The sequence below is a fragment of the Benincasa hispida genome, chromosome 3 (assembly GCF_009727055.1).
Source record: "Benincasa hispida cultivar B227 chromosome 3, ASM972705v1, whole genome shotgun sequence".
Taxonomy (NCBI): Eukaryota; Viridiplantae; Streptophyta; class Magnoliopsida; order Cucurbitales; family Cucurbitaceae; genus Benincasa; species Benincasa hispida.
In genome coordinates, this window is record NC_052351.1 from 59,585,249 (window position 1) to 59,599,147 (window position 13,899).

Sequence of the window (13,899 nt, forward strand, 5' to 3'; positions counted from 1 at the left end):
GTAGAGGTTGTATTGATCTATATTATAAATTCATTTGATCTATTGAGGGCCTCGACAATCTTCGGCCCATCAAAGTCCTATCAAAATGAATACAAAAGATAGTTCCAATTTAAAACAAGATAATTTTAAGTTGAGATCTTTAAGTGATATGTTTACACCAAAAAAGAGCATTAATAGAAGAATGCAAGATGTTTATGAAGTATTTCTCTCACATACATTAATCTTTACATTTTTACATTTAAATAAGTCTTATACACCAATGAAAAATGTACATTAATCATTTTGAAATGGAACTCTAATTAAGCGTTTCCTTAAAGTTTAACATTTTAATTAATAGTATCATTAATTTTAGGTTATAAACTTAGATGTAAAAAAAAATACCTGGGTGCATGCACCCATCTTCATTCAAATCATTCAAGTGTGAAATCAATAGTTGTCATGTGGCAATTTTTTTCAAAAAAAAATCTTTTAATATTTTTTGTCCTTTGTGATTGAAGGTGATATATAGAGAGATTACACTCAAATATTACTCGAAACATAATTTGATTTTAGTCGATACTATTTTGTTCGAGTTTACTTCACAACTGTGATAATGTCTTATCCACTTAAATTATGCTCAAATCAACAAACCATCGAAATTTAATAAAAAGAAAACTAAACTCAAAATTAGATCAATTTTTTTTTTAATCCCAACAAATGATAGTTTAAATAACAAAATAATTAGGACTCAAAACACCAAGCTTGATGGTTGGACACATGGTGGTTAGGTGAGAGGCAAAACCACAAACATCTTTTGCATCAAAATTTCTTCGATTCAAAGTTATATGTCAATCAACAATGCCGTATATGATTAATCCACAATTCTCAGTACTCACTGCTACTAATAATGCTCGATCCAAGTTCTTGTCCTTCAGCGGACGCGATCGATTTCTATAACATTTCATTGTTCGAGTGAATCGAATTTCAATCACTCTTCCGCTGTACATTTCAATTTCTTCCACTCTGCAAATTCCATGGCATTTCCCAGAACCCAGAAGCCAAAACCCAAACCCAGATCCCCACTCATCTTCTTCTTCGTTGCCCTAGCCGCCATTGCCTTTCTTTTCCTCTTTTCCTCACTGGTTTCTACCAATGGGGCTTCTTCTTTTTCATCCTCGAATTCAATTCAGAAAATCTTCAGATTCAAGAATCTGACCCAGAAACAGAGACGTAATCGGCATGTTTTTAGTGTAAATGACAAGTTCTTGTACTGGGGCAACAGAATCGACTGCCCGGGCAAGCACTGCGAATCTTGTGAGGGTTTGGGTCACCAGGAATCCAGCTTGAGGTGTGCCCTTGAGGAAGCCATGTTCCTCCAAAGGTAATCTTTCTTGAAGTTCTTCTGAATTCTGGGGTTTAATCCTTACTTGAAGTTGTTTTCTCCTTGTTTAGTTTGTTGGATTGACATGATAAGGTTTCTGTATGAAAGGGATTTGGAATTGGGTGAGCAGTAACTCATCAGCATTGTTGTAGTTCTATCATTAAAAGGAGAATTATCATATTTTGAAACTTCTGTTTGCCCCTTGTTTGATTTTAGTTCTATGTTATTGCTATGAGGTGCTATTTAGTTTTGTCTCAATTTATCTTTGTAATGGTAATGGATTGGTCCAGTGCTCTTTAACTGCAGCATAATTTATTGGTAGATTGCTTTTGCATAGCCTACCTAGGCAATTAACTACTTTTTTTTTTTTTGGTGCAGAATATTTGTAATGCCCTCTAGAATGTGTATCAACCCTATACATAATAAGAAAGGGCTTCTTCATCAGTCCACCAATGCAAGCTCAGAGGAAAGGTGTTTTTTCCCTCTTTTCTTTTCCAATAACGTTTTTCTTGTATGCACTCTCTCTTGCAACTGTGTTGATCCATATTGCTTATCATATAAATATTGTACCTATTAAACGTCACGTTTTCTAATAAGCATATACTTGAGGGTAGTTGAAACTGTACTAATTTGGTTCTCTTTGGGCTTCAAACTAAGATGCAAACTTCATTACATAAAAAATTCACTGTTCTTTCATTTATATTTGTGAATTTTATAGAGAAAAAAGTAGAACCTGAATTTGTTCTCTGCATTGCAGTTGGGAAGCAAACTCTTGTGCCATGGACTCTTTGTACGATATGGACCTTATATCTGACACTGTACCAGTGATTTTAGACAACTCAAAATTATGGTATCAGGTGCTGTCAACTGGTATGAAATTAGGAGCTAGAGCAGTTGCCCACGTTGAGCAAGTTAGTCGTCTTGAACTCAGAGACAACAGCCGCTACTCCGATCTTCTGCTAATAAATCGAACTGCCAGCCCTCTTTCATGGTAAATCAAGCTTGGGGATATAACATTCCCTTTACCACTTTTGAGTGTATTGTGTGTTTAGATAGATTCAAGCATCATTGTATGGTAAATCAGTAAAAGCTCAATTAGGCTTATCTTTATAATGCTTTTTTTATGCCTTTCCTTGCAACTTAGTATGACAGATGTTTCAATTTAAGATCCCAAGTTATGAATTCTTTGGGTGTTAATGGCATGATAACTCATTAGGTTTATGGAATGCAAGGACAGAAACAACCGCAGTGCCATATTGTTGCCCTATAAATTTCTTCCTTCTATGGCAGCAGAAAACATGAGGGATGCAGCTGAGAAGGTATTGTTCTGAAATCATATTAAGGTTCTTTCTTTTGCGCTTGCACTCTTGTAAATCATGACATAGGACCTAACAAAGTTGCAAGCTGTTACCTCATTGCTTATGAAACATAGTTTCATTGCATTTCCATATTTCTGGGTTTGTTTTTCATAGTTGTAGTAGATGCTTAAGCTCAGTGATACAAGATTAGGTATTCGGTTTATTCAGACTTCACGGATGCTTCTTAGCATAAAATTGCCACCTTAGAAAATATAATTATTGAACTCTGGGTCAAATGCAAATACTTTACTTTAGATACTCTTTGACAAGTATAGCAAACTCTAATTAAAGTCTCATTAATTATTTTATTTTATTATTGTTATTATTATTATTAATTTTTTCGCAATAACTGGGATAACAAGGGGTGCCACTCTGTTTTGTTACTCATGGCCCACCCTTACTGTTTACCAAGAAACCTCTCTGCAGAAGGCAACAACGGTTTTATGATAATCAATTAGTTGTTGATACTCTTGATAATCAATTTGTTTTTCTTATGTTTTTTAAGTCTTAGCTTATAAATACTATTTACACTCGTGTGTTTCTTTGCTTTGTCTTCCACTTCTTTAAGATGCTTTCGAAATCTAAACCAAATTTTAAAAACCAAAAGAAGTATTTTTAAAAAACTTGTTTTCTTTTTGGAATTTGGTCTACAAATTCATATGCATTTGCAAAAATGGTATTTAATACACTATTAAAATTGAGGGAAGTAGGCATAATTTTTTGGAAAAAAAAACTAAAATGGGGCCACTCCTAGGATGACCTCAGTTTAAGACTTTCCATTCCTAGGAATTCAATTTAATCCACCATCCAAAGTACTTGGGAAGTCTTTCTTTTTTCTGTCTTTGATGAACTTTGAAGTTCTGCCATCAGGCCATGGTTGCACAATGGTGAAAGTCAGAGAATGAGAAAGAAAGGGCTGTATACAACCATTTGCAGAAGTAAGCCAGTTGTAATCATTATATGTGGTTAGGTTTGTAGAAAATTGGAAGTACCTGAAGTTTTATGGTTTTGAAATTTTATGGTTTTGGTGTCTTCTTGGAAACTGAATGGAAGGCACGCCATTGATTAGGGATCCTCATATGCTTCATAAAGCCAGGTTAAGATTACAGGTGTTCGTTTAACCTCTTAGCAGCGTTAGATAAATTCGAAAAGAGTAATTTGCTAGACGTGCATTGGTTAGAGACGAAGTTTGCTTCCAGTTCTCTGTTTCTGTTTAGTTTATTGATTTGTTATACTGTGCGTTAGATTACAGGTAATTTTTCTTTTTGGAATAGTTCTATAAGTAACTGTGTCTCCTGAAATCTTATTCCTCGAACTTTGTGTCGTTTAATAATTTCTTAGTGCACTTCATCAATGAAAAATCTCTCATTTTATTGATAATGCTGAAAAGAATATCTGATCAATAGATTAAAGCGCTACTTGGTGATTATGATGCCATCCATGTTCGTCGCGGAGATAAAATAAAGACCAGAAAGGACAGGTTTGGTGTTGATAGAAGCTTACATCCACATCTCGACAGGGATACACGGCCCGAGTTTATGCTAAAGAGAATAGCAAAGTGGGTTCCGGCAGGGCGGACACTTTTTATTGCTTCAAATGAGAGAACTCCTGGATTTTTCTCGCCCCTCTCTGATCGGTGAGCCCATCTCACTCACCTTTTTAGTTCACTAGAGTACGAGATGAAGTATTGGTTCTTTGCCATTTAGTAGTAGAAAGACTTTACTCAAAGGATCTTCTTGTGTTCTGATAGTTATAATATAAGTCATCAAACCGTCTCTCATTTAGTTGCATATCCCCTTAAGTATTCCCTTTTAACCAAGAACAAAGAACCAGGTATTGTGCGCTTTGTGCTTCAATATTGACTCGTGATACCCCGATTTTGCAGGTACAAGTTGGCTTATTCCTTGAACTATAGTAGTATTCTGGATCCTGTGGTTAAGAACAATTATCAGTTGTTCATGATCGAACGGCTCATTATGGCAGGTGCTAAGACATTCATCAGAACATTCAAAGAAGACGATACGGATCTAAGCCTCACCGACGACCCAAAGAAGAACACAAAAATATGGCAAATACCTGTCTACACAGCTGATGAAGAAAGAAGGTGAGGAATTGTTGCCCAGTTATTTCTCTGGGAAAATGTCTTGCAGAGATCTTTTTGATCCACCAACAAAAGCCTTTCCTTGTTCATTGAAAAGCATCATAGTGAAGATAAGAATGTTTTAGGAAAGGCAGATGCTTGGCCGATGTAAATGTGTGGCATAAATTGGTTTCTGAATTTCATTAGTTCCATTTGTTTAGTATACCCCCCTTAATTTCGTGACCAGTTTTGTGTTTTGTTTTGTTTTGTTTTTTTGTTTTTTTTCTTTGTTCTTTTTACAGAAATAGTTTACTACCATTTTTTAAATCACGTTTATATGAATTTAGTGCGTATTCTGTAGTCAGCCAACCTTATGTGAGGTTTTTTCTTTTTTCTTTCTTTTTTTTTTTCCAAATGAAATTTAATTATAAATATAAGATCCTAAGATCGACGATATAGTAGAAAAGAATTCGTCATTAACTAACCATTTTTTATTTAAATTTTATGAAACAGTATCAATCAATATATAAACTTATTGTTAATTTGATAAGCCTATCGCTAACAATTTTTTAAATCAAAATTGTTTCTAAAAGAAAAGGACAGCGAATTTTGATGTTTTTTTCCCTTTTTATTTGCAAGATCTTTCAAGTTATAGAAAGCTAAGGTTGGAAGATAAACTCTTGATTCCTAAATTGTTAAAACTCCCACATTAGGATGCCTTAATGGCATAATTTTGATTCATAGGTGAAATTAAAATTAACAAATCGTCGTAGTAGTACCTCGGCCAATCAACTAACCATTTTCAACATTTGGAGAGAAACGGTATCATACCCCTCCCAACATTAAAAAAAAAAAAAAAAGGGTACTCATAGCCAGAGCTTAATAGAATCAAAATATCAAAATATAAAAATATTCTCATAAAATTCAGAATACAATTGGAACGTTCAAAGATTTAAGGCCAACATAGGCAAGAATCAAATTTATAACCTAACCCAGTTTTTATAAATCTTATCATTCAAAAACCATTTCAACTATTAAGTTCAAACAGATTTAGTTCCTTTTATAACCATTCAACTTTTTTTTTTTAATCTAGAAAATTTAACTTATAAATTTATTTGCTTTGTTAAATATTTTCTAAGAATGTTCTCAAAATACATAACAAGTTTTGAAAACTAAACAAATTAAATAAGAAAAAGAAAGAAAACTGTAGTTTTAACAATCTTGTTTTTGTTTTTAAAATTTGAACAAGTTTTTAAAATTTGACTAAGAATTCGAAGGTATCCATCACTTCCTGCAAAGACGTCGAAACTAGAAATTGGAACTCAGATATGAAACTGGCCAGTAAATTCAGGGACTGGAGACAACCTGATGATTTTCTCACCTTCGTAAATGCACAAGGCCACAGTCCTATGGTTTTTAAGTGAGGCAGAGAGGGGAGGAACATACTGTTGAAGGTTGTGGAAAGCACATTCAACACAACTCTTGTGCAGCAACATAAAGAAAAGATTCTCATAACAATTTCATCAAACCACAGAAATAACCACAGCCAGATGATAAACACGCTTAAAGACCTAATCCAACAGTTCGACCATCTCTTCTTCGAAGTCCAGCAGTGTATTGTTTTTCTAAATCCATCTGGAGTTCCTTTTGCTTTTCGGCCCGGAGAAGTTCGTTGCCATCTTGGTTGGTCGGTCGGGGCTCCATCTTCCGCTCGCCCTTCACACCCTACAATTGGCCATAGGCACCAAGGCAACCTCAGACTCTAAAAATGTGTTAGTAGGTGATGAAGAAACTCTAACGGACTAAGTCATGACTAAGCAATGAAAGGTTGCTAACTAACATTCAGGGATATATTGAATAGAAGGGAAAGGGAGGGGTGGGGAGGGGGGAGAGTTTACCATGAGTTTATTGAATTTTTCTTGCCGTTCGCGATCAGTAAACAATGCCGTATCCCAGTGGTGTCCAGACTGTAACCAATGGAAAAGCATTATGAATAACAAGGAAAAGGATATTATTCATCAAACGGCTAGAGCAGCTGGGTTCTTCAAGGTAATCCAATTGTGAATCAAATGCACAACTATTTCATGCCAAACAAAATGAAGAGATGATTTAGTAGATGATCGCACATACCTCCTCTACGGCAGTGCTCTTTTTGCTCCCCCATAGCAACTTCTTCTTTTGATCGGTGGTCATATAACCCACTCCAACAAGGTTCTTATTAACTGTTAATGGGAAGAACTACCAATTTTAAAATATTCAAGGTATAAGGATATCAATCATTCAAATCTGAACTATTGTTATTCTATATAATCCACGTCATTAATCAGAATTAAAATGAAAGGTAATCTTCAAAACAGAATCTTGTTCCATTTTCGGTTACTGAACTAAGAAAACCTAACTACAATTGTGAAGATTAAAATAGTGTAACAAAAAACTGAAAAACGATCCAATGGTTTGGTTTGGTTTGTTAGTATAAAATTGGACATACCTTGAAGAAAACCAAAAAGTATTGGTTCGGATCGGTTTTTTGATTTGAAAAACCAATCAAAACCAAACCGAACTGAACCGAGGATAAATATATACCCTTAAAAATAAATTCTAACATTAAGTATCCTTTAGTATTTTAATTATTATGCTGCATATATTTTTGTTGTTTAGAAAAAACACTCGTTATTATGGAGCTTGTATGTTTTTTATTTAAAAATGTGGCAAGAAAAAAACAAAAATATCAAATTATAATCTTAAAAAAAGGAAGAAATGTACCAAATTTTAATTTAAGATGAGCAAAAAGAACCAATTCAAAAGAAGTATGGAAAAAGAAATAAAAATTTGGAAGAGAAGAAAATACCAAAAACCAAGAACCAAACGAAATAAAAACAAATCCATCGATTTTATTCTTTATTAGACATTGGTTTGGATCCCTTCTTTTGCAAAACCATTGGTTTGGTTTGGTTTGGTTTGGTTCGGTTCTTGGTTGGCCTCAAAACCGACAAAACCCAACCACCACCCCTAGTGAAGATAACCAAATTAAACTAAACCCGGGAAAAGAAAAGAACGGAAGTAGGAGAACTCATATGCTAAATAGCTCCAGTAAACTTCTCTTTTTTTAGTTCGACAAGGAGAAGGGGAATATGAACCTCTCAACCAAGCAAACTCCTTAACCAGTTGAGTTATACCCTAAAACTTGAAGGATATTAAAGAAGCCAAGCATATTTCATAACCATATTCTTTTAGAACTTGTTATTAGAAAATATCAGAATGCAGTCAATTATCTTCCAACAACCAAGAAAAAAAAAATCAAAATCAAAATTATGAGCAAAGGCCAACAAAAATTTTCAAGAACTCTCAGCGTCTGATTCAGAATAGATTCAATAACTTTTGTCAGGCCTTAACTCATAATGAACTAACAAACTACTTGAGAGAGAATATTGATCTTAGGGTAGCCTAAATTTTTAGATGAAAAATTAGATTTTACCTAATTCAGCAGCTTTCATTGCAGCAACTTTTGCAGCACTAAAGTCAGCAGCAAAATCAGAGTCGCCAGATTGCCCTAGTCCTACACTCATTTTTCCATCCTGGTCTTGCTTAGAGGTTGAAGATTGATTCTCTTCAGCTGCATATTCAAATTTCATAACTGTTAAGGACAATAATGTGCGTGATGCTAACATTATTAGCAGGCAACAACTTGAAATAGGACATGACAAAGCACTTACCATCCTCTTCATGATTAACTTCTTTTCCCAAGCTAAACAATTTAGGTTTCTTAGCAGGCAATCCTTGATTTTCATCAACAAAAACACCTTTACCATCATATTTTCCCTTCGATTCTTTACCTTGGCCCTTGTCCCAGTTAGTTTCTCTGGCATCATGTTTCCTCTCCTCTTTAGCGAACTTTTCATCATCAAGGTCCTTCCGGTCACTCTTATGAATTTCTTTTGTACGGTGCTTACTTTCATCCCTGCCTAAGATTAAGTCATATCGATTTCCCTTAGGATTGTCATGGGAGAGAACCCGTTCATTTTTGTAGTCTCCAGAATGCTTCATATTGTCTCTCTTCTCATCTCGACCATCTCGATCTCTTGTATTCCTATGTTTCTCAATTTCTTCAGAGTTCACGTGCCTTCTATTCCCAAAACCATGTCTCTCAGATAATGAATCCCCATCCCTACTTCTATGTCCAGAACCATCATATTTATCTCGAGAACTTTTCTCTACATCTCGGAAATATTCTCGTGAATGGAAATGTTCACTCTCTCGTCGTGCATGATCATAATGTGCACCACCCTTTGACTCCCTACTAGAACGAGAGGATAACCGCTCATAATCTCTTTCTTCATCTGCATATTTGTCATGTCTGGCATAATCATCATGCCTAGAGTAACCATGCGAACTTCTAGAGGATTTCCGATCAGAATATCTATAAGAATCAGAACTTCGACTATGATGATTTCTAGAATCCTTATTCAAATCCCTTTCATCCTCTTTCCTTCTTGGTTTCCGTTCAGAGTCTTTTGAAGCAACATCTTTCAAGAGCTTTGGACTAGAACTGCGGTCTCGTTTAGGACTTTCTGCAAAACAACGCTTATGATAAGCACAAACATACTAAATAAAGAAAAGTTAAAGAACCTACTGATGACACTAAGATCACTGAGCATCACGCGACAGTTGTCTCCAAAAGGAAAACCCCGAAACCAAATCAGACTAACCATCCGATGATGATGACCCACTCACAGAAGATCGACGCCTATACTTTCTGCCAGTTGTTTCAGAAGATGGCTTACGAAATTCTGCTTTCATACCATTGTTCTCCATCGTATGAGGCTATAAATTAAATCCAGTTAATGAACCTGACTTCAAATGAAATTAGAATAGCCAACGGAGTGACCTGAAACACACACAACAAACAGTCAATGAACAAGTCCACTTAAAGAAATTATCAAATCCTGGAAACTTGATACAAAGGCGCAAATATTGTTCATCATCCAATCAAACCAAACATATCATTACCAAACGGAAGAGAGTAGAAGATTGCAAAAAAGTAAAGCAATTGCCACGAAATTCAGTTTATAATAGTACGAACCTCAGAAACCGGTGTTCATGTATCAACACAACGTTCTCACCAAGCTTTATAATCTACCAAAACAACAAATACCACATCCACAAGAAGACAACGACATCAAATGAGAAATGGGGGAAAACTTGATATTACAAAACCCCAACACATATCTACCGGAACCAAACCAATAAAAACCAAAAAAAAAAACCAAGAAACCCGATTCAAAGCTTGAAGAGAGAAACCCTAAGTCAAGTGTAACCTCTCTTCCAGTTCCTCAGGAAGTTCTCCCAGCAGAGAGACAAACAAGCAAAGCAAACATCAAACCCTAGGGTTTCAAACATCGACGCATTTCGATACAAACCCTAAACCAAAAACACAAAGGCAAAATGGAAATATTGAAAGCAGAAATCGAAATTCATACCTTGGGATGAGATTCAATAGCAAACGATTTGATTCATGCACGGCATTTGAATCATTTTGTACGCGATTGTTTGTTCATTCCCCCTTCGATTCTACGCATTATTTCTTGCTCGTCTGCCTGAGATATTTTTATATGAAGGAATGAGATTCCGTTGGCCACTCTATACGTGTCGAATAAATCTTTTCTCTCTCATGGAACCCAAAATTATTCGAGAAATATATGTTTTTTTTTCTAATACATGTTTAAATCCTACCAAATACACCCACGTATTAGCGACCATAAAATCTTGAGTTCTATTTTTTTCCAATTCTTATTGTACTAAAAAAATCATCGAAAATATTTAGGTTATGTTTACCAATCCATAATAAAAGTTGATATAATTGTAATGAAATTCTATTGATAGATCAATTGTAATGAACTATAATTGCATATCTAATTTAATTGGTTTTGGGCATTGTTTACTTTCCCTTTTGATATTTAAGGTGTAATCATAATTGCATTGGATTGTAAAATGATTGACTTGTAATGGTAAATAGACTACTTTTGATGGTGTCTATGAACCTGTTAAATTATTAGGCTCAATAGTAAATTGACTAACTTTGATTGTGTTTACCAATCTGTGCAATCCTTTGATAAAAAACTGTATGTTTATCATAATACCCTCAAAACTTTTAAAATATCACGTAACAACCCATATTCTGATTTTTTTCCCTATACTTTCAATTTTCCTTCGTCTCACTTCACATATTCTCGCCTTCACTCTTCTTGTTGCTTCTCCATATGTGTTTTTTCCTTCTTCCGGACTTGTTGTTGCATTCAAAATTTAACCCTCGTTTTTCGAGATTTCCATTTATTAATTTCATATTTCTAAAATTTCAATTGGAAACCCCCATAATTGAGCATATTTGTCTCCATACTTCGTCCCAATAAACTTTGTAAGTCTGTCATACCTTCAGTCTCTTGGGCTCTACATTTTTTGCATGTCAATTGTTGTGAATCTTTGTTGGTCCTATCTTGTATTTTGATGTTAAAACTGAAGATTAGGGCATTTTCAGGTGTGAAAAAATGTGCCTCCTGGATGTACGTCGTAATTTGGTGTATTTTCTATTGAACATGTTGTGTTGGAAGTAGACTGAGAATGACAACTAGATCGTTGTTCGTATGGGATGAAGGAGAAATTACGTATAAGAGAGATCGAGAGCATGAGTATGCTACTGACAAGAACGCGAACATAATATGAACGAGAGTCCGAAATTTTTTTGACAACGAGAGCGTGTATGTGATAGTATACTGAACTATTGCATGTTATATGATAGTATACGCCTGTTATGGCCATTGCATGTGTAGTTTGGTATGTTATGTGACGTTGTTTTCCAACGAGTAAATGACCATGTTATGTTGGCTTGCAGTGTTCAAATGGAGCATGTTCTAAAGGTACTTGTTGGTGATCATCTTCCTGCACAATCTGTCGCATATTGGCAGTGCAATCAAGATCCTGAAGAAGAAGCTTACACCAACCTAGTTTGACATGTTCAAGAGAATTGTATTCGAGTGATTTGTTGGTATAGTTTTGGTGTTTAACAATCCTTTGGTTCATCAACTTTTGATGCAACAGGTCATCGATGAAAAGGAGGATGTGCTGACCTTGGACGTTTGTGGTGCGATTGTCACATTGTCGAAAGAATAATTCTTATTAGTGACTAGATCGTGGCAATCCCAAAGACGGATGTTGAAAACTAGGTACCGTCTATACTTCGAGCAAAGTATTTTGATTCGGAGGTGGACTAATGTCTTAATCAATTCAAGGATGAGTACCAAAAGTTGACGTCAAGAATGACGATGATGCTTTGAAGGTGTCACTCATCTACTACACTGTTGGGTTATTCAATCTTTACTAGGCCCAAATACTCAAGATCAACACTGGAAAGATGAAGAAAAAACTAAGAAATATTCTACCAAATCCTCGATGATGGATACTCGACGCTCGATGTCTTCCTACTCGATGATCGATACAAATTTCCTTCTTTGTCTGACGAGTCTCTATTCAATCCTCGATGGAACTCGATGAGAACTGAATGAAACTCGATCTTACTCGATGAGTTACTGATGAATCTTGATCTTTACTCGGTGCGACTCGAAAGTGAAAACGAACAACTCGAAGCTACTCGATAGTGAATATCGATGCATAATTCAACTCGATACTCTGTATCCGATGCGATTTGAAATGAGATTGTATGGCGCGCGATTTGCAGAAAAGTAACAGTCGAATGAACAAGAAAGATAAAGACAGGAAGAAAAACCACAGAGGTTTACGTGGTTCGGCAAGATTGTCTACGTCCACGGGAAAATTCAAGTTCTTTTACAATAAAAGATTGCATACAACTTTTAGTTGTTTACAGAAAACTAAGAAATGATGATCACACTTTGTTTTTGTTTTACTAATCAAAGGTATTTATAATGCATACTGACTGACTGTTACATCACAAAGTTAGTTATAAACAAATAATAAGCTGAGGTATTTGAGTCACAACTTCTTCAAATTCTCTACCTTGACTCTAATGTCTTGCAATCTTCTGATCTTCCTTATTTTGACCATTTTGTCTACCCTGTGTCTGGAAGATCGGAACCAACCTGTTCGACATTTAACCAATTTAAGCTTTGAAACAGGTTTTGTTAACATGTCAGCTACATTGTCTAAAGTATGAACCTTTAGAATTTCTCTCCCTTGTCTCAATTTTATCTCTGATGAAATGATACTTGATATCAATGTGCTTAGTTCTAATGTGGTATTGTGGATTTCGAGACAAATGGATAGCACTTTGGTTGTCACAGTAGAGTTTCACCACTATTTGATCTATTCCAAAGTTTTTCAGCAAACCCTTAAGCCACCATGCCTCTCTGATTGCTTCTGTTAAAGCCATATATTCGCTTCGGTTATAGATAAGGCTACTATAGGTTGTAGTGTTGCTTTTCCAGCTAATTAAATTAGGGCCATAAAGGAAAAGGTCACCTGTTCAGGACCTCCTTTTATCCAAATCACCAGTATAGTCAACATCCACATATCCATAAAGTTCTAAGTTTGGTTCAACTGACTTTTGGTAGACTAATCTTGAGTTTTAGACCAAACTAAGTACCTTAGGATCCATTTAGTAGCCTCCCAGTGTCTCTTTCCTGGGTTAGACATATATCTACTAACTAGGCTAGCTAAATATGAGAGATTAGGTCTGAAAGAAATCATTAAATACATTAGGCTTCCGACTGCTTGACTATAGGGTATGACAACCATCTGTTTCTGATGTTCTTGGTCAGAATCTTTAGGAGAGTTAGCTGAGGAAAGCTTGAAGTGTTGAGCAATAGGTAAGCTCACGGGTTTAGCATCATTCATGTTGAATTTTCCATTTTGTGTGTGTTTATAAATACTGCTGCAGTGCTCACTCCCAAAGGCCAAATCCCCAATTAAGGCCATTGGCAATATAAAAAATCTTTGTAATTAAGTCGTTAATTTGGACATTTCAATTTTTGCATGGTCAGCAGTTGGAGGATTATTATTGCTGCTCCACGATTCTTATTATCATCTCCTCCATCGTCTCTTTCTCACAGTCATGTCTTTCCCTCCGCTACTTT

General features: G+C 35.3%; 2 protein-coding genes across 5 annotated transcripts; one reads left to right on the forward strand and one right to left on the reverse strand.

Moving 5' to 3' along the window:
- Positions 1-742: 742 nt before the first annotated feature.
- On the forward strand, positions 743-5,140 carry LOC120073097. The gene is made up of 6 exons (XM_039025713.1): positions 743-1,360; positions 1,739-1,831; positions 2,118-2,351; positions 2,577-2,679; positions 4,125-4,354; positions 4,604-5,140. Exons 1-6 carry the CDS (start codon positions 1,014-1,016, stop codon positions 4,824-4,826), a joined length of 1,230 nt encoding a protein of 409 aa, XP_038881641.1. The 5' UTR covers positions 743-1,013; the 3' UTR covers positions 4,827-5,140.
- An 882-nt stretch (positions 5,141-6,022) lies between these two features.
- LOC120073095 (arginine/serine-rich coiled-coil protein 2) lies at positions 6,023-10,471 on the reverse strand. 4 transcript variants are annotated; one of them, XM_039025709.1, is made up of 8 exons: positions 10,276-10,471; positions 9,879-9,931; positions 9,505-9,683; positions 8,512-9,366; positions 8,274-8,432; positions 6,929-7,020; positions 6,697-6,765; positions 6,023-6,560 (listed from the first exon to the last, which is right to left on the reverse strand). In XM_039025709.1, the coding sequence occupies exons 3-8, from the start codon at positions 9,608-9,610 to the stop codon at positions 6,051-6,053; spliced, it is 1,791 nt and encodes a 596-aa protein (XP_038881637.1). In that variant the 5' UTR covers positions 9,611-9,683; positions 9,879-9,931; positions 10,276-10,471; the 3' UTR covers positions 6,023-6,050. The 4 variants fall into 4 exon arrangements, with proteins under 4 accessions (XP_038881637.1, XP_038881639.1, XP_038881638.1 ...); XM_039025711.1 differs by having other exon boundaries at positions 8,274-8,411; positions 10,276-10,469; XM_039025712.1 differs by having other exon boundaries at positions 6,245-6,523; positions 10,276-10,469.
- Between the last annotated feature and the right edge of the window lie 3,428 nt (positions 10,472-13,899).